Raw genomic sequence first — 21,083 nt, 5'->3', positions numbered from 1 at the left:
AAAACTATTCAGGTGATAGAATAATAGGCATATCAAACGAAGTGGATTTTTTTTTTTAGGCCTTTTTATGACTTTAAAATCACAGAGTTACAGGATGCTACAGTTGGAAAACTTTAGTGGTGTGCTCAACCCTCTCACTTAACAAATGAGGTTACTGAGCCCCCGACCAGTTAAGAGAACTTGCTGAGGCCGTACTGCTGGATGTTGCTCCTAAGTGGAGCAAAGAAGCAAACGTGAAAGGTGAGTAGTTTTTAAAAAGTTACAAAAATATGTCTTTCTCTCATCTGGTTTTATTACTGTTACTTCAATAAAGTTAAAGTGAACTGTTTCAGAACTCTGGTGTGTTTGTGGCTGCCTTTGTTGTATCAAGTCTTGAGTTGTCATCTGCATACCCCTCTGTAGGTGGGCAGGAATATTCTGCGCTCATACAGGGGGTACCGTTTTTAGTAATCACTTAAGCCATGGTTATTCCATTCGTTGGAATGGAATTTTTTTTAGAGGAAATTCTTTTATTTTTAACAAGAGGGCCCCCAGATTTAGGACACTGATATATATATATGCTCTCTGATCATGAATGACTGTGCTGCTGTTCTCTGTGGGTGTGGGTGGTTTGCAGGTGGGTATAGAAGACTGAGGAGAATGTGATTGTTTGCCTCCTGGATGCAGGTAGAGAAACAGTCCAAGGAGTTTGTTACTTTGCTCTAACCAGCTCACTTTCTGCTCCTTGTTTTAAGAGGTAAAGGCACTGCTAAAGTCTCTCCCTGAATTGAAGGGGTTAGGAGCCACAATCTTCACTCAAATATTTGAGCACCTACAATGTGCCAAACAATGTACTAAAGCTAAGTAGAACAGTGAGCAAAATCCAAAGATCCTTAACCTCATGGAATTCTCAAAGCAAAAATTTCTATTCAAGGTAAAGACTAAAATGAATGGTTTGTCCTTCTTGGTTCCATTTGCCATCTGTGATTCTACATTGCAGAAACTTACTTATGTGTATGTCCAAGTCATGCCCATTTCATGGAAATTTATAGACTGTATTCTGTATAAAACACAGGCTGCAGCTAACTAGCTAGGAGCTCTGGTGACTGTCATCAGCCTTATTCACAGGTTAATGGTTAATGTGGGTAGGTGGGCCTCATAAAACCTTTGTCCCCCAAGCTTAGGTTTAGGAAAAGATTCTCTTTGGTCCTCATCTGTTTTCAAGCCAGTGTAGGACAAACAAGCTGATAGTTTATATGACATCCTAAGAAACCATTATTTCTTTTATTTATTCTGTCCTTTAACTGTGAGTCCTTTAACTAAAAACCTTTATGCCACTAATCACCTTCATTTTTAAAGATTTGATAGTCCTGGACTTTTGAGACAAAGTAAAAAATGCTCTGATTATCTCATTTTAATATCTGATTATCTAAATGCTACTTCTTAGGTAGTTTTATCTGACAGTGTGTTTTTGAAACTATTCTCTAATTCACTGAAGTGTAACTAGAGGTTTTTTTGTTTTGTTTTGTTTTAAACCTAGAACAATGGGCCTGATTCCTTTGAAAGTCTCTAATTGCCCCTGATCAGCCTGTCTGTATTACATGAGTTGCCCAACTCTTATTAAAGCTTTGGCAGTAATTACTGTCCCCCCACCTCTTGGTTTTCCCCCCATCAAAAATAAATGAATGTTAAAGTTCACGCTGACAGTCATTGTTCACCTTCCCAGCTGTGCTCTATGTTCCTGCAGGATGACTGTGGATCAGGGACTGGGGGGGGTGTGTTGCCATAGCCACCCATGAGAAACACTGGACCTGGCATTAACTGCTGACAGCACTGAACTTATCACCCAAATTTAATTCTGGCATGAATGAAGGGGCCCTGAGTAAAACAGTCTTGTCTTGTGGCTAAAAAGAAAGTTCCCTGAGCTGCTCCTGTATGAGTGGAAGTGTGCACAGTTGAGCCTGAGCTAGACATGCTATTAAATATTAAAATAGTAAATGCCACCTTAGGGGGCCCTAAAAGGCAAAAGTCAGAATCTGTGGTCAAGGGACTTCTTTCCATCTTTGGGAAGGAGATGGAGGATCTTAATGTGAAACCAAAACGGAGCAAGAACTCCCAAGGTATTACTTTGAAGAATGACAGTATTTGTGTTTCCCCCTACTGTATGTGAACAAGTATGTAAAAGTGATCAATAATAGGTGCCATTTATTGTTTCTGCTGGAGGTAATGTTATTAAGCTTTTGGTTGCAAAAATAACTTGCCTCTTCTGGAGAAGAGATGTTTATTATAGTGGTAATTCCATGAAAGGGGGATGAAGAGCACATGTAATCCTGAAATCAAATGACTATTGGAACCCCTGGCAGTCTGTTCTAATGTCTTCCACCTTTGAGGATGAAACAAAAAAAGGGAACTGTTTCCCCACATGGTCTCCCCAGTCTGCTTTGCCCATGCAGTGGCTGCCTTACCTGAGTTGAGACCCAGCACAGAATGGGCTTTTGAAGATCTTGTGGGCTGATGTACTTTTCCTTCTTGAGAACCTGAAATCAACCAACAATGATCATCTATTTCTGACCAGTGACAACTGTGGCCTGACCAAGTTCTGAATTCTTTATTGAGGTGAAGGCTTGAGCTTGCAGGTGTCTGCCAAGATAGATTAGGTATGGTGTGGAAAAACTACATAGGCCTGCCCAGGTCAAGTCTGCAGATTTTGCTGCCAGGGCCACAGATCTGTTTGTAAGGGTGCCCTGACAACTTTTTTTCCACTGGGGAGCTAGCCAGTCCTGTTCTCTGAGTTTATTTGGGTGGGCACTTTGCAGAGCTGAAAGTGTTTCAGTATGCAACAGTTCATCTGCTAAACAAGTATGTACTTGTAGGGCTTGGATCTGGGGTATTCCCACAGATAGGCAACTCTGTACTATCTAAGCATAGGGAAGGTCAGTGTGAGGCAGGCCGGGTCTGCCTGGGCCTAGAGTCCTCTAAATGGAGAATTTTAGGGAAAACAGGCAGCAGCCTAGAGCGGTTGCTGTGGTGAGGCTTTCAGTCGTGAAGCCCAGCAGACAATCTCTTGGCTGTAAGGCTTTCTCGGTTGAGATACCAGAATACCTCATGAAACCAATTCTGACCCAGAATTGCTGGAAGGGAGGCACTAATTATGATGAGAATTCTGTTGGTGCCTGTAAGTTTAATAAAGTTCCTTCCTGAATGGAGGTTTGCCCAATGTAATTAAATCCTGTTTTCAAATTCTGATGTGACACACTCTTGGGGGTGCTTGTTGTAAACTACAAAGTACCCAGAAGGACAGTTACCGTAGATCTGCCTGAGCACTGAGTGCCTGGTGGGCTTGGTGCCTGAGCTGCCCTTGGGTGGACTCTTGGTGGTCCTGCTTACTGCCATGGTCTTTGGGGGTTTCAGTTCCAGTTCCTTCCTCCAAACCTGGAGGATCAAAGCCATGTACTCTCGGTTCCATCTGTCCATATCTCTGGTTCCAAGCTGCTTTATGTGCAGAAGGTGGGACAGGTGCTTCCTGAGCTGGTAGCTGGTGGGGTCAGAGGAGGGGAGAGACTTTAAGATCATAATACTGAGAAAACCAATGTTCCTTAAAGTTCCTAGAAGCTATAGGAATAGTAGTTGATGAACTCTTAGGAGATTCAGTCAAGCTCCCATTCCTAATTTCAGTGGCAGTATGTTGAATATTGAATTCTGTCTTTGTCCATCAGTACTTCCTGAACTAGGAATCAGTCAGATGGGTCCTTGCCCTCAAAGTGGGACAGGCCAATGTGTAAACAAATGCAGTATGAGAAGTACTATGTGAGAGCAAAAGCTAGATGGCTGATATTTGTGCTGGGTTTTAAGGGACGAGTAGGAGCTTGCTAGGCAGGGAAGGGCATTTTAAGTAGCAGAACTGGCACGAGCAGAGGTAGATGCATTTGTGCAGGAATGTTAAAGTGAGATGTGTGTGAAGCATTATATATTTGGTAAGGGAAGGATGATGGGAGGCTGGGCTACATTGTGGAAGCTGTGTCAGGGGAGTTGAGTCATAGCCCAGCCCATGGCTGAGTGTAGCTCCTGGCCCCTACCTGATCAGGAAGGCTGGCCAGACCACCTGGAAGCTGCGTAGCCCAGCAGTGCTCAAAAAGGGTGTACAGTAGGCAGAGCCGATCATCCACAGAACAAAGCCAATAGCATTGTTCAGCCAGGGAACTTGGGGAGCAGGCCAGTTTGAATCAAGACCACAAACAAAGAGGCTCGCCACCTTTGGAACCGGTTTCCTCCACTCTGCCTGGGCGGGGAAAGTAATTCATAGCCCCAGCCATTGCTGAATACAGCCTTCAGCCTGTCCAACCAGGGAAGCTCACCAGAACACACAAGAAGCTTTGTAGCCCGTCCATCAACCTTTCTTACCGTAGCACTTGAAGAGAGCACAGCCCGTGGCTCCCCCAGCCCACCTCAGAATAGAGCTAGTGGCTGTGTCTGGCCAGGGAATTCAGTGCACAGTCTTTTACCCAATTTGGGTCCCTGAACAATGAGCTATGCAGGCCCTGGGCCTGTCCTACTGTCCCACCAGAGCAAGGAAACTAAATCATACCCCTGCCCACTGCTGAGTGTAGTGCCCAGTCCCGGCTGTCTAAGTAAGCCTGATCAGAGAGCCTGGGCAACTGCGGAGCCCATCCTGTAGCCTCACTTGAGCAGGGAACCAAACCAACAGTCCTGTCCAACTGTTCGCAGTCAGCAGTGGCAGCACCCTCCTCCTCCCACTCCCTGCTCCACAACCTCAGAGCTTGGGCAGTGGCCCTGCCCCCAGAGAGACAGCAAGCCCCACCTGCCCAAATACATCACCAGCAGACACATCCAGAAACCCAAACTGAGCTGACTGTTGAAGAGTTCAGTATGCTGTCTGCCAAAGCAAACCTGGAAGAGGAGCCTGCTTATTCAAATGCACAGATGCCAACATAAGGAATCAAGGATACAAAAAAATGAAAAAAAACAGGTAAACATGACACCAAAGGAAACTTTAAAAAGCTCTGAAAACTGACCTTACAGAAATGGAGATCTGTGAACTGTCAGACAAAGAATTCAGAATTCTCTTAAGTTTAGTTGTCTGTGTGATCTTATAGTTCACTAAACAAAATTAGGCAAACAATGCATGAACAAAATGAGAAAAAGTTCTAAGAAATAGAAACTATCAAAAAAAAAAAAAGCCAAATCCTAGAGCTGAAAAATACTATGACTGAATTGAAGAAATCAATAGCTTCAAAGGCACACTTAACCATGCAGAAGAAAAATCAGTGACCTAGAAGACAGGACATTTGAAATTACCCAGTCAGAGAAGGGAAAAAGAAAAAAGGAAGTGAAAAAAGCCTATGGGAGATGTATGGGACACAAAAGAAACAGTATCTGCATTATGGGAATTCCAGAAGGAGAAGAGAAAGGGACAGAAAGTATATTTAAAGCAGTAATGGCTGCAAACTTCCCAAACCTGAGAAGAGAAATAGACATCCAGACCCATGAGGCTCAAAGGATGTCAAATAGGTTGAACCAGAGTAGGGCTACACTGAGACACATTATAATTATTAAAAGTCAAAGACAAAAATAATTTTGCAAACAGTAAGAAAAAAGAGAAGTTACATATAAGTAAACTCCCATAAGACTATAAACAGATTTCTTGTCAGGAACTTTTCAGGAAAGAATGGGATGACAGGATCAAAACATTGAAAGAGGGCTTCCCTGGTGGTGCAGTGGTTGAGAGTCCGCCTGCCGATGCAGGGGATGTGGGTTCATACCCCCGTCTGGGAAGATCCCACATGCCACGGAGCAGCTGGGCCCGTGAGCCATGGCCGCTGAGCCTGCGTGTCCGGAGCCTGTGCTCCACAACAGTGAGAGGCCCGCGTACCACAAAAAAAAAAATCCAAAAAAAAAAAAACATTGAAAGAAAAAGACTATTAACCAAGAATACTATACCCGACAAAGTTATCTTTCAGAAGTTAAGGAGAGAGAAATACTTTCCCAAATAAGAGCTGAGGGGGTTCATCACCACCACACCTGCCTTGCAAAAAATGCTAAAGGGAGTAAAGTAACAGGACATTAATCATCTTAAGGCAGTGTAAAACTCACAGGTAATGGTAAACATATAGTCAAAGTTAGATTCTGTAATATGGTAATGATGGTGCATAATTAACATACAACTCTAGTTTAAAAGTTAAAAAAAGTAGTAAACATAACCATAACTACAGTAAGCTTTACTGGATGTGCAATATAAGAAATATTTATGGCAGAGCACAGGGAGATCAGCTCGGTGCTTTGTGACCGCCTGGAGGGGTGGGATGGGGAGGGTGGGAGGGAGGGAGATGCATGAGGGAAGGGATGTGGGAACAGATGTATATGTATAACTGATTCACTTTGTTATAAAGCAGAAACTAGTAATAAAAAAAAAATGGAGTAAAAAGAGAAAAAAAATAAAAAAAAATTAAATAAAAAAAAAGAAATATTTATGTAAACTGTAACATAAATAACCTAAAATGTGAAGAGGGAGAAGTGTAATATTTAGCAGTGCTATTGAAGATAAGTTAACAGTTTAAAATAGGGTGTTATTTTAAGATATTTTATCATATTTTAAGATACTTTATGTAAGCTTCATGGTAACCACAGGGAAAAACCTGTACTAATTACACCAAAGAACATGATAAAGAAGTCAAAGCAGACTGATGCCAAAAGGCATCAAAACACACAGGAAAGATAGCAGGATAAGAAATGAGGAACAATGGATCAACAGAACAGCCAGAAAACAATTAACAAATTGCAATAGTAAGTCCTTACCTACCAATAATTACTTTAAATATAAATAGATTAATTCCTCCAATCAATACAGAATGGCTGAATGGATTAAAAAAAAACAAAAAACAAGATCCAGTGATACATTATCTTCAAGAGACTCATTTTAGCTTTAAACACCCACACACACAGTGAAGAAATGAGGATATTTCAAGCAAATTGTAACCAAAAAACATACCCCAAAACAAAAAAAGAAAGCAGGGGTAACTATAATTATATCAGACAAAACAGACTTTAAAAATGTTCTAAAGAAACAAAGAAGGTCATTACATAATGATAAAGGGGTCAATCCATCCGGAAGATATAACAATTGTAGATATTTATGCACCCAACATCAGAGCACCTAAATATACAAAGCAAAACTACCAGAGCTAACAGAAGAAATAAACAGCAATACAGTAATAGCTAGGGACTTTAATACCCTACACTCAGCAATGGATAAATCACTCAAAGAGTCAAAGAGGAAACAGTGGATTTGAACACTATAGACCAAATGGACATAACAGACATATAGAGAATAGTTATCCAACAATCAGAAAAAACATTCTTCAAGTGCACATGGAACATTTTCTAGGATAAATCATGTGTTAGGCCACAAAATAAGTCTTAGCAAATTCAAGAAGATTGAAATCATACCAAATATCTTCTCTGATTGTAATGGTATGAAATAAGAAATCAATAATAGGAGGGATATTGGAAGACTCATAAATACATGAAATAAGAAATCAATAATAGGAGGGATATTGGAAGACTCATAAATACATGGAAATTAAACTCTCCTGAACAACCAATGGATCAAAGAAGAAACTGAAAGGGAAACTTAAAAGGTATCTTGAGACAAATTGCAAATAGAAACTCTACATACTAAAACTTATGAGATGCAGCAAATGTAATTTTAAGAGGGAAGTTCATGGCAATAAATGCCTACATTAAGAAATAACAAAGATCTCAAATAAACAATCTAACGGTATGCCTTAAGGAACTAGAACAAGAACAAACTGAGCCCAGAGTTAGAAGGAAGGAAATAATAAAGATTAGAGCAGAAATAAATGACATAGAGAACAGGAAAACAATAGAAAGGATTTAAAAAGCTAAGTTGGTTCTTTTTTTTTTTTTGCGGTATGCAGGCCTCTCACTGTGTGGCCTCTCCCGTTGCGGAGCACAGGCTCTGGACGTGCAGGCTCAGCGGCCATGGCTCACGGGCCCAGCCGCTCTGCGGCATGTGGGATCCTCCCAGACCGGGGCATGAACCTGTGTCCCCTGCATCGGCAGGTGGACTCTCAACCACTGCGCCACCAGGGAAGCCCTAAGTTGGTTCTTTGAAAAGGTAAACCAAATTGGTGATTAGCTATACAAAGCAAGAAGGGAAAAAAAGGATTCAAAGCAACAAAATCATAAATGGAAAAGGAAACACTGCAACTGATACCACAGAAATACAAAGGATCATAAGAGGCTACTGTAGACAACTATATACCAACAAACTAGACAACCTAAAAGAAATGGAGAAATTCTTAGAAACAACCAACCTACCATGACTGAATCAGGAAGAAATAAAAAATCTGACAGACTATTATAAAGAGTAAGAAGATTGAATTTGTAATAAAAAATCTCCTAATGAAGAAAAGTCCAGGACCAGATGGCTTCACTGATGAATTTTACTAAACATTTAAAGAAGAATTCCAATCCTTCAAATTCTTCAAAACATTTGAAAAGGAGGGAACACTCCCAAACTCACTTCATGAGCCCACATTACCCTGACACAAAAGCTAGAAAAAAATTCCACTACAAGAAAAGTATAGGCCAATATCCCTGATGAATACAGATGCAAAATTTCTCAATAAAATACTAGCAAACCAAATTCAGCAGCACATTGAAAGGATCATTCCCCATGGTCAAGCAGGATTTATTCCTGGAATGCAAGGATGGTTCAACATATGCACATAAATCGATGTGATACATCATATTAATAGAATGAAAGAAATCATATGATCATCTCAAAAGACACAGAAAAAGCATTTGACAAAATCCAACATCTGTTCATGATAAAAACCCTTAACAAATTCAGTATAGAAGGAACATACCTCAACATAATAAAAGTCATATATGACAAGCCCACAGCTAACATCATACTCAATGGGGTAAGGTTGAAAGTGTTTCCTCTAAGATCAGGAATAAGGCAAGGGTGCCTACACTCACCACTCCTTTTCAACAAAATACTACAAGTCTTAGCCAGAGCAATCAAGAAAGAAAAAAAAGGAATCAGAATGGGAAATGAAGAATTAAAATTGTCTTCATTTGCAGATGACATGATTTTATATATAGAAAATCCTAAAGACTTCACAAAACTGTTAGATTTAATCAACAACTTCAGTACAGGTGCAGGATACAAAATTAATATACAAAATCAGTAGTGTTTCTATACATTGAGAGTGATGTGAAAAATAAATAAATAAAAGAATTCCATTTACAGTAGCATCAAAAACAATAAAATACTTAGGAGTAAGTTTAACCAGGGAGGTGAAAAAATCTCTACCCTGAAAACTACAAGACATTGATGAAAGATACTGAAGAAAATACAAATAAATGGAAGGGTATTCCATGTTCACGGATTGGAAGAATTAATATTGTTAAAATATCTATGCTACCCAAAGCCATTTATAGATTCAATCCCTATCAAGATTCCAATGGCTTTAAAAAAAAAAAAACAGAATTAGAGGGACTTCCCTGGTGTTCCAGTGCTTAAGACTCCACGCTCCTAATGCAGGGGGGCCCGGGTTTGATCCCTGATCAGGGAACTAGATCCTACATGCCGCAACTAAGAGTTTGCATTCCGCAACTAAAAGATACTGCATGCCGCAACTAAAGATCCTGCATGCTGCAACTAAATATCCTGCATGCCGCAACCAAGACCCGGCACAGCCAAATAAATAAATAATAAATATGGAAAAAAAAAACAAGTAGAACAAACAATACCAAAATTTATATAGAAACACAAAAGACCTTGAATAGCCAAAGCAATCCTGAGAAAGAAGGATAAAGCATCACACTTCCTGATTTCAAGCTACACTATAAAACTATAGTAATCAAAACAGTATAAATGGAATAAAAATAGACACATAGACCAACAGAACAGAATTTAGAGCCCAGAAATAAACCCATATATAAATAGTCAACTAATATTTGACAAGGGAACCAAGAATACTCAATGGAGAAAAGACAGTCTCTTCAGTAAATGGTGCTGGGAAAATTAAATATTCACACGTGAAAGAATGAAAGTAGAACCCTATATTACACCACTCACAGAAATTAACTCAAAGTGGATCAAAGACTTAAATAAAAGACCAGAAACTACAAAACTCCTCGAAGAAAACATAGGAAAAAGTTCCTTAATGTGGGTCTTTGCAGTGATTTCCTAGATACAACAGTTAAAGCATAAGCAACAAAATAAAAAATAAGTGGGACTACATCAAACTAAAAAACTTCTGCACAGCAAAAGAAATGATCAACAGAATAAAAAAGGCAACCTACAAATGGAAAAGAAAATATTTGCAAACCATGTATATGATAAGAGGTTAATATCCAAAGAATATAAAGAAGTCATACAACTAGAAAGCAAATAATAATAATCCAATGTGCAAGGAGCCTGAATAGAAATTTCCCCAAGATACACAGATGGCCAACAGGTACATAAAAAGGTGTTCAACATCACTTATCATCAAGGAAATGAAAATCAAAATCACAGTGAGAGGGACTTCCCTGGTGGTGCAGTGGTTAAGAATCTGCTTGCCAATGCAGGGGACACAGGTTTGATCCCTGGTCCAGGAAGATCCCACATGCTGTGGAGCACCTAAGCCCGTGTGCCACAACTGCTGAGCCCACACGCCACAGCTTCTGAAGCCCGTGTGCCTAGAGCCCGGGCTCCACAAGAGAAGCCACAGCACTGAGAAGCCTGCGTACCACAACGAAGAGTAGCCCCTGCTCACTGCAACTAGAGAAAGCCCACGCGTAGCAATGAAGACCCAACGCAGCCAAAAATAAAAATAAATCTATAAAAAAAACCCCACAGGGCTTCCCTGGTGGCGCAGTGGTTGAGAGTCCGCCTGCCGATGCAGGGGACGCTGGTTCGTGCCCTGGTCCGGGAGGATCCCGCATGCCGCGGAGCAGCTGGGCCTGTGAGCCATGGCCGCCGAGCCTGTGCTCCCCAGCGGGAGAGACCACAACAGTGAGAGGCCCGTGTACCGCAAAAACAGAAACAAAAAAACCACAATGAGATATCACCTCACATCCGTTAGAACAGTTGTCATCAAAAAGACAAGAGAAAAGTGCTGGTGAGAATGTGGAGAAAACGGTACCCTCCTGCACTGTTAGTGAGAATGTAAATTAGTGCAGCCACTATGGAGGTTCCTCAAAAAAGTAAAAATAGAACTACCATATGATCCAGCAATCCCACTACAGGGTATATATCTGAAGGAAATGAAGAGACATCTGCACCCCTATGTTCACAGTAGTATTATTTACAATAGCCAGAACATGGAAACAACCTAAGTGTCCACTGATGGATGAATAAAGAAGTTGTGGAATATATATATATATACACACACACACATTAGATTATTATATATATTATATATACACACAGTAGAATATTATTCAGCCTAAAATAAGAAGGAAATCCTGCCATTTGCAACAACATGGATGGACCTTGAGGGCATTATGCTAAGTGAAATAAGAGAAAGAAAACTACTGTATTATTTCACTTACATGTGAAATCTTCAAAAACAAAAACCAAAAAACAAACTCATAGAAAAAGAAATCAGATTTGTGGTTATTAGAGGAGGGTAATTGGATGAAAGTGATCAAAAGGTGCAAATTTCCAGTTGTAAGACAAATAAGTACTGGGGATGTAATGTACAACATGATGACTGTAACTAACACTGCTTTATGGTATATATGAAAGCTGTTAAAGAGTAAATCTTAAGAGTTCTCATCACAAGGAAGAAAACCTTTTTATCTGTGTGAGATGACGGATGTTAACTAAACTTATTGTGGTAATCATTTAACAATATATGTAAATCAAATCATTATGCTGTACACCTTAGATTTATACAGTGCCATATGTCAATTATATCACAGTAAAAATCAGGGGGAAAAGGCAAACAGCTAGAGCTAGGAGAGGCCAACATTCAAAATCAGTGCTGTCTGGTCCAACAGCCAAATACTGCTAAGGACTTGGTGGGGATGATCAGGGGTTTTTAAGAGTAGTGGCATGCACTGCTGGTGGGAATGTGAATTGGTACTGCCACTATGGAGAACAGTATGGAGGTTCCTCAAAAAACTACAAATAGAACTACCATATGACCCAGCAATCCCACTACTGGGCATATATCCTGAGAAAACCATAATTCAAAAAGAGTCATGTACCAAAATGTTCATTGCAGCTCTATTTACAATAGCCCGGAGATGGAAACAACCTAAGTGTCCATCATCCGATGAATGGATAAAGAAGATGTGGCACATATACACAATGGAATATTACTCAGCCATAAAAAGAAACGAAATTGAGCTATTTGTAATGAGCTGGATAGACCTAGAGTCTGTCATACAGAGTGAAGTAAGTCAGAAAGAGAAAGACAAATACTGTATGCTAACACATATATATGGAATTTAAGAAAAAAAATGTCATGAAGAACCTAGGGGTAAAACAGGAATAAAGACACAGACCTACTTGAGAATGGACTTGAGGATATGGGGAGGGGGAAGGGTAAGCTGTGACAAAGCGAGAGAGCGGCATGGACATATATACACTACCAAACGTAAGGTAGATAGATAGTGGGAAGCAGCCGCATAGCACAGGGAGATCAGCTCGGTGCTTTGTGACCGCCTGGAGGGGTGGGATAGGAAGGGAGGGAGGGAGACGCAAGAGGGAGGAGATATGGGGACATATGTGTATGTATAACTGATTCACTTTGTTATAAAGCAGAAACTAACACACCATTGTGAAGCAAGTACACTCCAATAAAGTTGTAAAAAAAAAAAGAATAGTGGCAAATGTAAGAGCTGAATTTTACTAAGATCAATGTGTTGGAGGGCAGAGCCTGGGGCGGGAGAGAGGGGAGGGGCACCAGGATGATGGCTATATTCACCTCTAGTGCTTTTCTGACGGTGTTTATCCCATGTGCACTCCCAAACCTCTTATTGAGCACAGATGTTTCGGAGCCTCCTAAGGAAAGCTGCACCAGTGTTCATGATCCATGGCTGATTGACTACTGGTGAGCCCACAGGGTGCAGAGAGCAGCAGGCCCTGTGCCTGATCTTACGATACACCAACCGGGACATAACCTTCCCAAATGCTCGAAGCTCCTTGCAGTGCTTGGGGCAGCCCCTCCCTCCTGCTCTAAAGGCTGATTTCAGTCGAACTACATAATTCTTCCTTTCCTTTCCTGGAGCGTGACAAACCATGGCACCCCTTTACTAGAACATGTACCACATTTCCAAAAAGCCAAGTGTAGAGAGAAGCGAGAGTTAACAGGACAATACTGCTCTGCAGTCAGTTCTTCCACACCCCCGCTCTGTGGGCAGAGGACTTGTCGGGAAGCCTGGGTGTTGGCTGAAGCTCTAACAGCTCCGGCTTTCGGGGGGCACAGCTGCCACCTCATCGACTCTGGTATGGAGACCGAGGCTGTGTCTCATGGTCCTAGTGGTCAGTCACAGCCTCTGTTCTCCCCTTCTCAGGGAGAACGTGCACACCTGGTTTGCTGAGAATCTGAGCACACCCAATCATCCCTTTCAGCCCGGGGTGCAGGGTGCTTGTTATGGTCTAGCCTAACCTTGTTTATTCACCTCAGAACATGCTGGAGAGGACCCGATGGGAATTGCCTTACACAGCAACTCCTCTTCACCACAGCAACTTTCCAGCCGAGCCTAGCTTGTCCAGTATCCAGTTTCAACCTTTAAAATAGTCAAGTCTTGACTGGTAATAAAACTCAGACGCTTAGACAAAGCTTCATTTTCTCTGGGCCCCAGGTTCAATCTGCTCACCGCATCCTGTGCGTTTTCCAGTCAGCCTGCCTCCCCGCCGCCCCCGGGCACGTCTCCTATGACGGCGGCCTGCATTTATGGGAGGTCGTGTGCCAAGCCCCGTCCCCTACCCCAGCCCTTGGTGCCCCTGAGGTCTGTCGGACACCACACACTGTCCCCGGACAGCACTTAGGGCTCCTGTGCTTCAAATGGAAGACATATGGCCATAGTGGAATCAATAAAAGGATTTTTACTGTCACCAGACACAGGACTTGCCACGGTGTGCAGCTTCCCAGAAGCCCTTTGGGAGTCGACGTCCCGGGACTCGGAATTGCAGTGGTGCAGCCAGAGGGGGCCTGTGTAATTGCCTCCCCAGATATGAGTCCACTGTTCTTGGGGGGAATGACTGAAGGCTCATTTGCTGCTATGGACACTTACTGACAGGACCTGTCAGCTGCTGACTCTTCAAAGGAGTCAAAGGACAGTGTGATGGGGAGGTGCTGCAGCTGGGGAGCAGCTGTGGGGCCTGACGTGGCAAACCTCGTGGGCTTGTTTGGACCCCAGGTGTCAGCTGAAATACTTCACAAAAAGTTCCTCTGGGATGGTAGCCAGTGCACGTCCTGGCAGAACGCCCCAAGGAGGGGGAGCAGGGACCCTTCCCATCCGTGGCTTCAGAGGCCGACGGTCTCAGCTGCAGGCCAGCACTGGCACGCACTGGCTCTGTAGCCTGAGGTTGATGAACCTATCTGTGCTTCAGTTTCCTCACTCGTGGAATGGGGAGAAGAACAGTAATCCCAGTATCCCTCACAGGGTGACTGAGGATTTAAATGAGTTAATACACGTAAAACTGCTTAGAACAGTGTCCGGCCCAAGTGCCTGATGAACGCAACTACCAGTATTAGTAACAGTGCTAACAACAATGTCCCCCATAACAACATTACCTTGATGCATGAGAGACCATCCAGGCAGCCTGTCCTCCAGCCTGTCCTGAGGTGCAGAGTGCGAGGTCGGCCTCCGCCTCCATTATTTTGACCACGGCAGACACTACCTTTACCGAGAATGTAAGGGAAAGGCCCCTGGACTCAAGTCAGAAAGAACTTCGAGTGCTGGGTCTGACCATCAGGACAGGTCTTTTTTCCTGAGACCACTGCTTGTCTGAAAAACAGGGACGCTAATCCCTATCGTGACGGCTTCCTGGCAATGGTTGGGAGAGCAAAGGAGTCAGGCATGAGACGACTTTGTAAACAGCCACGAGCCTGAACAGATGTGAGGGCGCACTATAGCAAAGGCTGTGCAGGTCGCCGGGCTCTGGGTTAGGAGACTTTGGCATGACAGTCCCTGAGGCCTCTCCTTGGACCTCACAAGCCGCTCAGCTCTCCCTCTGCCAACAGCAGGGTTTCTTCGGCCCTTTTATCTCCTGACGGGGGCACACCTGCGCTCGCAGTGATCTGCTTGCTTTGTTCCCCTGTAAAACTCCCTCTCTCCGGAGATGGAGACCATATGACCCCCACCTGGGGCCGACGGTCCGGCCCTCCCCTGGGCGTGGTCATCACTGAAAGGCCTAACCTGGATGGAGGCCCTCGTGGGGCCTGCAGTGTGAAGGAGATTGTGAGATATGTGAAAACTTGCAGCAAAGCACTCTTCCAGTCCTCCCAGAATTACCCCCTGGTTGTGTTCACCTCAGTGTTTCGGTAAGCCTCCTCCACCACTCCCAGCTCCTACCCCACATCTGAGCTTGGTTGAGGCTCACACAGGTTTTTGTGATAAATTTCAGTCACTTAATCCACTGTATCTAATTCCTGTGTAGTAAAGAAGGAAAATAAAATATCTTAAATGTGTAGTGCTTTAGAATTTACAAAGCACACGTTATCTCATTCTAGCAACCTGTCACATGAACAGGACAGGTGCAGCAATTGTTAAATCCCATTTTACAGAGGAGGAAACTGAGGGTCAGGGAGGCTGAGTGATTTGCTCAAGGTCAGATAACCTCTTAGAGCTTCCCCTGAAACTTAGGCTTCATGGTTTTTCATTTACACCAGGCTATCCTGGGTACTTTCCTATCTTTCTGGGTAAAAACACCTTCCAAATAGCTTACCCAATATAAATTACTAAGATCTACACGTGTGTGACTCTCATGGGTAGGCTCAATTAAATTGGCCTTGTCATGCCAGCATATTGAATTCACTAGAAAGTATCACAGAGCACAGGGGGTATCACATCAGGGGGATTAGGACAGCCACAGAGCCAAAAAGATGCTGTGGCATCCCATCTTCCTACCTTCTCCAGGCCCGCTGGATGACCGCTGCTGCCTTGTTCTTTTTGCGAAACAGCTCTTTCCTGCTTCTTTCTCTCTGGATTATCTGCAGCCGCAGCTCTACGGGGAGAAGGTCAATATTCACACTCTGCCCAGAGAGGGGACCAGGTGCTGGATCAGTCTCCTTAGATAGCTGAGTGTCCTCCAACAGGGCGGATGTACCCAACTTCCTGACTCCTGACCTCAACACCTCTTTGCTCGATGGCAAATCTGAGTAGGTCCCTCCTGCGAGCTTGTCCTGCGTCACTGTGTTTCTTGGCGTCCGGTGGTGGAGAGGACTCTGCCCAGCATGGACGGCCTCCCCCTTGGCACTGCCAGGCCGGCTGGACCCAGCCGGGGAGCGCCTCCCTCCTCTGAGCTCCTGGCTGCGCCTTTTCTGGGAGGCACATTTGGCCTTGGGTGCTGCATCCTGCCGCCGGCTGGGCTTCCAGTGGCCGTCCTGCTGTGGAAGGCTTGCAGCTGCCCAACTGGGGTCCTCTCCTTCCTCAGCAGGCCCAGACGCCCTGACACAGGAGGGCTGCTTCAAGGAGCCTTTCCCCTTGTCACACTGCTGCTCGCCAACTGTCTCACCTCTGGACTTCTCGACAGAGGAGGCTCCTGGACGCCTGTTTCCATCACTGCCTTCGCTGGGGCTGAAGTGGACACAGGCAGATCGGCCTTTAGAATGTTCTCTGGATGTTTCTTGGGGAGACAAGGAAGAAGGGGAAGAATCTTTATTGTCCAAAACTTGCATAGTAGGGCAGTTCTGCTCACTGTTCACAAAAAAAAAAAAAAAAAAAAAAAAAAATTCAGACTTGTCCTCTTGTATCACCATGACAGTGCTGATTATGATTAGGAAAAAATTGTTTAACTTCTATTTCTAGCAACAGTAGGTTAGATAACCTGAAAGCCTTCCCCTACAAATACCTAGAAATGGGACTTCCCTGGTGGTCCAGTGGTTAAGACCCTGCGTTCCCAATGCAGGGGGCCCGAGTTCAATCCGTGGTCAGGGAACTAGATCCCACATGCTGCAACTAAAAGATCCCACATGCCGCCACTAAGACCCGGTTCAGCCAAAAAAAAAAAAAAAAAAAAAAAAGACCTATTACCTGGTGGTGGCGCAGCAGTTTAGAATCCACCTGCCAATGCAGGAGACACAGGTTCGATCCCTGGTCCAGGAAGATCCCACATGCCACAGAGCAACTAAGCCCATGTGCCACAACTACTGAGCCTGTGCTCTAGAGCCCGTGCACCACAACTACTGAGTCTTCACGCCTAGAGCCCATGCTCTGCAACGAGAGAAGCCACTGCAATGAGAAGCCCAAGCATTGCAAGTAAGAGTAGCCCCTGCTTGCTGCAACTAGAGAAAGCCCGCACGCAGCAAGGAAGACCCAATGCAGCCAAAAATAAAATAAAATTAAAAAATATATATTATAAAAAATACCTAGAAATGCTGACTAAAATATTTATAATAAACGTTACTTTAAAAGCACCATAGTGCCTTCAAGAAAATAAAGGAAATTCCTGGGGGCCAAAAACAAAGGGAAAACTGAGAACCCAAGTGATAAGCTTGTGAGCTGATCCAGCGACTGTCGGGCAAGTGGTAGCGGTGAAGTGGGGCAACGGCTGGTCTTATTAAATAACTGGCTGTTTTAACATCCAGATAAGAACAGAAAATGAGCCTTGCAGGCAGAAAGTTAACTGGAAACAGGACCCTGCATGAAGCCAGGACTCTTGAGGTGGTAGACCCTTGGGAAATGATGGTCCAGATAAAATATCTTCCCAGCACTGGAAGATGACAAGGAAATTTGTCTCAGCTTGGGTTCGGGATGGGGTAAAGAGTCATGCATGAGAATTTGAAACCAAAGTGCTGTGCCTCACATGGGTTTGGTATTCATTTATTCTCAACCTATAGGAAAAATTAATATAAAAACTAGTCTCAGGATGGTGGTATCACAGGGTGCCTCTTAGAAGCAAACACAATATTGCTTTAGGGTGGCATGACCTCAACTCAGCCTGCACAGAGGGGACCTCCTGAAAATAACTTCACAATCCCAAATTACAAAATACACAAGGAAACAATCTACCATGAGGAATAGTTAATAGAGAAAATAGGAAGATTAGATCAACAAGAATTTTAGCTAATAGAACAGTGTGTATGCACACTCACACATACGCACTCATTAAACACATAAAAGAAATTTAGAATTTGAGAAAAGAATATATATATATATATTTTCAATAACTAAATACAACATATAAAATAAAAATTTTAGTCTCAATGTGAAAAACAGTGAAGAAACTTCTGCTTCCATAATGGCAGAATTGAAGCATACTCACCAAAAAGGACAATAGAAAAGTTAAACAAAATATTACAAACTACCTGTTTGAAGGCATCAAAGAGCTAACAAGGCAGAAAAAAAATATGGGGCCAAGATCCAAGAGAATCAGGCAACCAGGAGATGAGCAAGGCATTTGGGGCCACATATCCCTAGGGAAATGAGGCTCCTTGAGGTTTGGAGGACAAAACTTGGAGTCCAGATCCTGCCAAGAAGCATTGTTTTGGACTGGGACTCTGGAAGGCTATGTCTTAGGAAAAAAGGTCCACTGGCCGTGGAAGCCCAGCTCTGTATCATCTCAGTTTTGGAAACTGGATTAAGGTGACCTTGGATTGTTCTTGCTCCTGAATGCCTGAGAGAAGCCAATGTAAATCCTCCCTGGAGGAATTAATATCATGCTAGGCTTCTAGTTATTTCTCTAATTTTTTTATATTCAGTGATCCAGTCCTTAGTGAAAAATATACAGGGAGATGAGACAAGACAAAATTGAGAGAGGGAGGGAGGGAGAGAGAATAGACAATAAAACAGACACACATTATCTGCTTATCCAGATAATGTGTTTTCAGAAACAGACTTTAAAATAACTATTCTTAAGTGCAAAAGAGTATATAAACTATACTACTCTTCATGTAAGAAACAAGAGGATATAAGAAAATATACTTGTATCTGGGACTTCCCTGGTGGCGCAGTGGTTAAGGCTCTGCGCTCCCAATGCAGGGGGCCTGGGTTCCATCCCTGGTCCAGGAACTATATCCCACATGCATGCCACAACTAAGAAGCCCACATGCCACAACTAAGGAGCCCGCCGGCTGCAACTAAGACCTGACTCAACCAAAAAAAAAAAAAAAAAAAAAATCAAACAAACAAAAAAAACTGGTATGGTTTTAAAAAAAAGAAAGAATATATTTGTATCTGCTCATTTGTACAAAAGAAATATAGAAAGGATAATCTAGCAACTGAAGAGATTGGATCCCTATAGGGATGGAGTGGGAAAGGGATAGAAAGAAGAGGGAAATGGAAACTGAGTAGTAGGATGAGGAGGGAGCAACACTTCTCTGAGTAAACCTTTCTGTATAGCTCTGACTCTTATAATAACCATTATAATGTTTCACACACACCAAAACAAAATAAAAAACCAATTAATTAAAACAACAAGATACCACTACACATCTACTAGAATGGTGAAAATAAAAAACACTGACAACACCAAATGCTGATGTGGGTGACAAGCAACAGGAACCCTCATTCATTGCTGGTGGAATGCAAAATGGTGCAGCCACTTTGGAAGACTGTTTGGCAGTGTCTTATGAAACTGAGCATGTTCTTACCATACAATCCAGCAATCTTGCTCTTTGGTATTTCCCCAAATGAATTAAAACCTTACGTCCACCCAACATCCTGCATATGGATGTTTATACTAGCTTTATTCATAATTGTCCAAACTTGGAGCAACCAAGATGTCCTTCAGTAGGTGAACAGATAAATAAATTGTGGTACATCCAGACAATGGAATTTTATTTTTTTTTGGCTGCATTGTATGGCATGTGGGATCTTAGTTCCCCCACCAAGGATTGAACCCCAGCCCCCTGCAGTGGAAGCACGGAGTCTTAACCACTAGACCACCAGGGAAGTCCCCAGACAATGGAATATTATTCAGCAATAAAAAGAAATAAACTAAAAGAAAATGAGCTATAAGTGAAATGTGTACCAAAAAGAAATAAGCTACCAAGCCATGCAGAATATTATTAAGTGAAATATTACTTTACTTGCATGAATATTACTAATACATATTATTAAGTGAAGGAGGCCACTCTGAAAAGGCCATATACTATATAATTCCAACTATATCACCTTCTGGAAAAAGGCAAAACTATGGAGATCCTAAATGGCTCAGTGGTTACCAGGGGTTTGGGGAGGAGAGTGATGCATAGGCAGAGCACAGCGGATTTTTAGGGCAGTGTGATGGTTAATTTTATGTGTCAACTTGACTAGTATAAGGGATGACCATATAGCTGATAAAACATTATTTCTGGGTGTGTCTGTGAGGGTGTCTCTGGAAGAGATTAGCATTTGAGTTGGCAGTCTGAGTAAAGAGGATCACCCTCACTAAGGCAGGTGGGCACTGTCCAGTCTGTTCAGGGCCTAAATAGAACAAAACCGTGGAGGAAGGGTGATTTTGTGCTCTTTGCTTGAGCTGGGACATCCATTTTCGCCTGCCCTTGGACACAGGTGTTCCTGTTTATCAGGCTTTTAGACTTGGACCAGGATTTATACCCTCAGCCCCTCAATTTCCAAACCTTTGAACTCAGACTCACAGCATCTGCTCTCCTGTTCTTAAGCCTTTGGACTCACTGAATCACACTACCAACTTTCCTGGGTCTCCAGCTTACAGATGGCAGACTGTGGGTCTTCTCAGCCTCCATAATCAAGTGAGCAAATTTCTATACCAAATCTCCCATTATGTCTGTCTGTCTGTCTGTCTGTCTATCTATCTATCTATCTATCTGACTGGTTCTGTTTCTCTGGAGACCCCTAATACGGGCAGTGAAACTATTCTGTATGACACAATGCAGGATACAAGTCATTATACATTTGTGAAAACCCACAGAATGTACAACACCAGATGT

At 42.8% G+C, this 21,083-nt stretch overlaps 1 protein-coding gene across 1 annotated transcript in view; it reads right to left on the bottom strand.

Moving 5' to 3' along the window:
* The window catches only part of INVS (inversin), a gene marked incomplete at its 5' end in the record, with an annotated part of 143,681 nt that overhangs the window by 1,400 nt on the left and 121,198 nt on the right, over positions 1 to 21,083 (bottom strand). The window contains 3 exon segments of the mRNA XM_079707124.1: positions 2,445 to 2,516; positions 3,285 to 3,514; positions 16,102 to 16,819. Of these exon segments, the coding sequence (XP_079563250.1) occupies positions 2,445 to 2,516; positions 3,285 to 3,514; positions 16,102 to 16,819 (1,020 nt within the window).

This window comes from Hyperoodon ampullatus (genome assembly GCF_949752795.1).
Source record: "Hyperoodon ampullatus genome assembly, chromosome: 6".
NCBI lineage: Eukaryota > Metazoa > Chordata > Mammalia > Artiodactyla > Ziphiidae > Hyperoodon > Hyperoodon ampullatus.
Note: the sequence above shows the minus strand (reverse complement) of the source record. Positions and strands in the feature narration are given on the sequence as shown.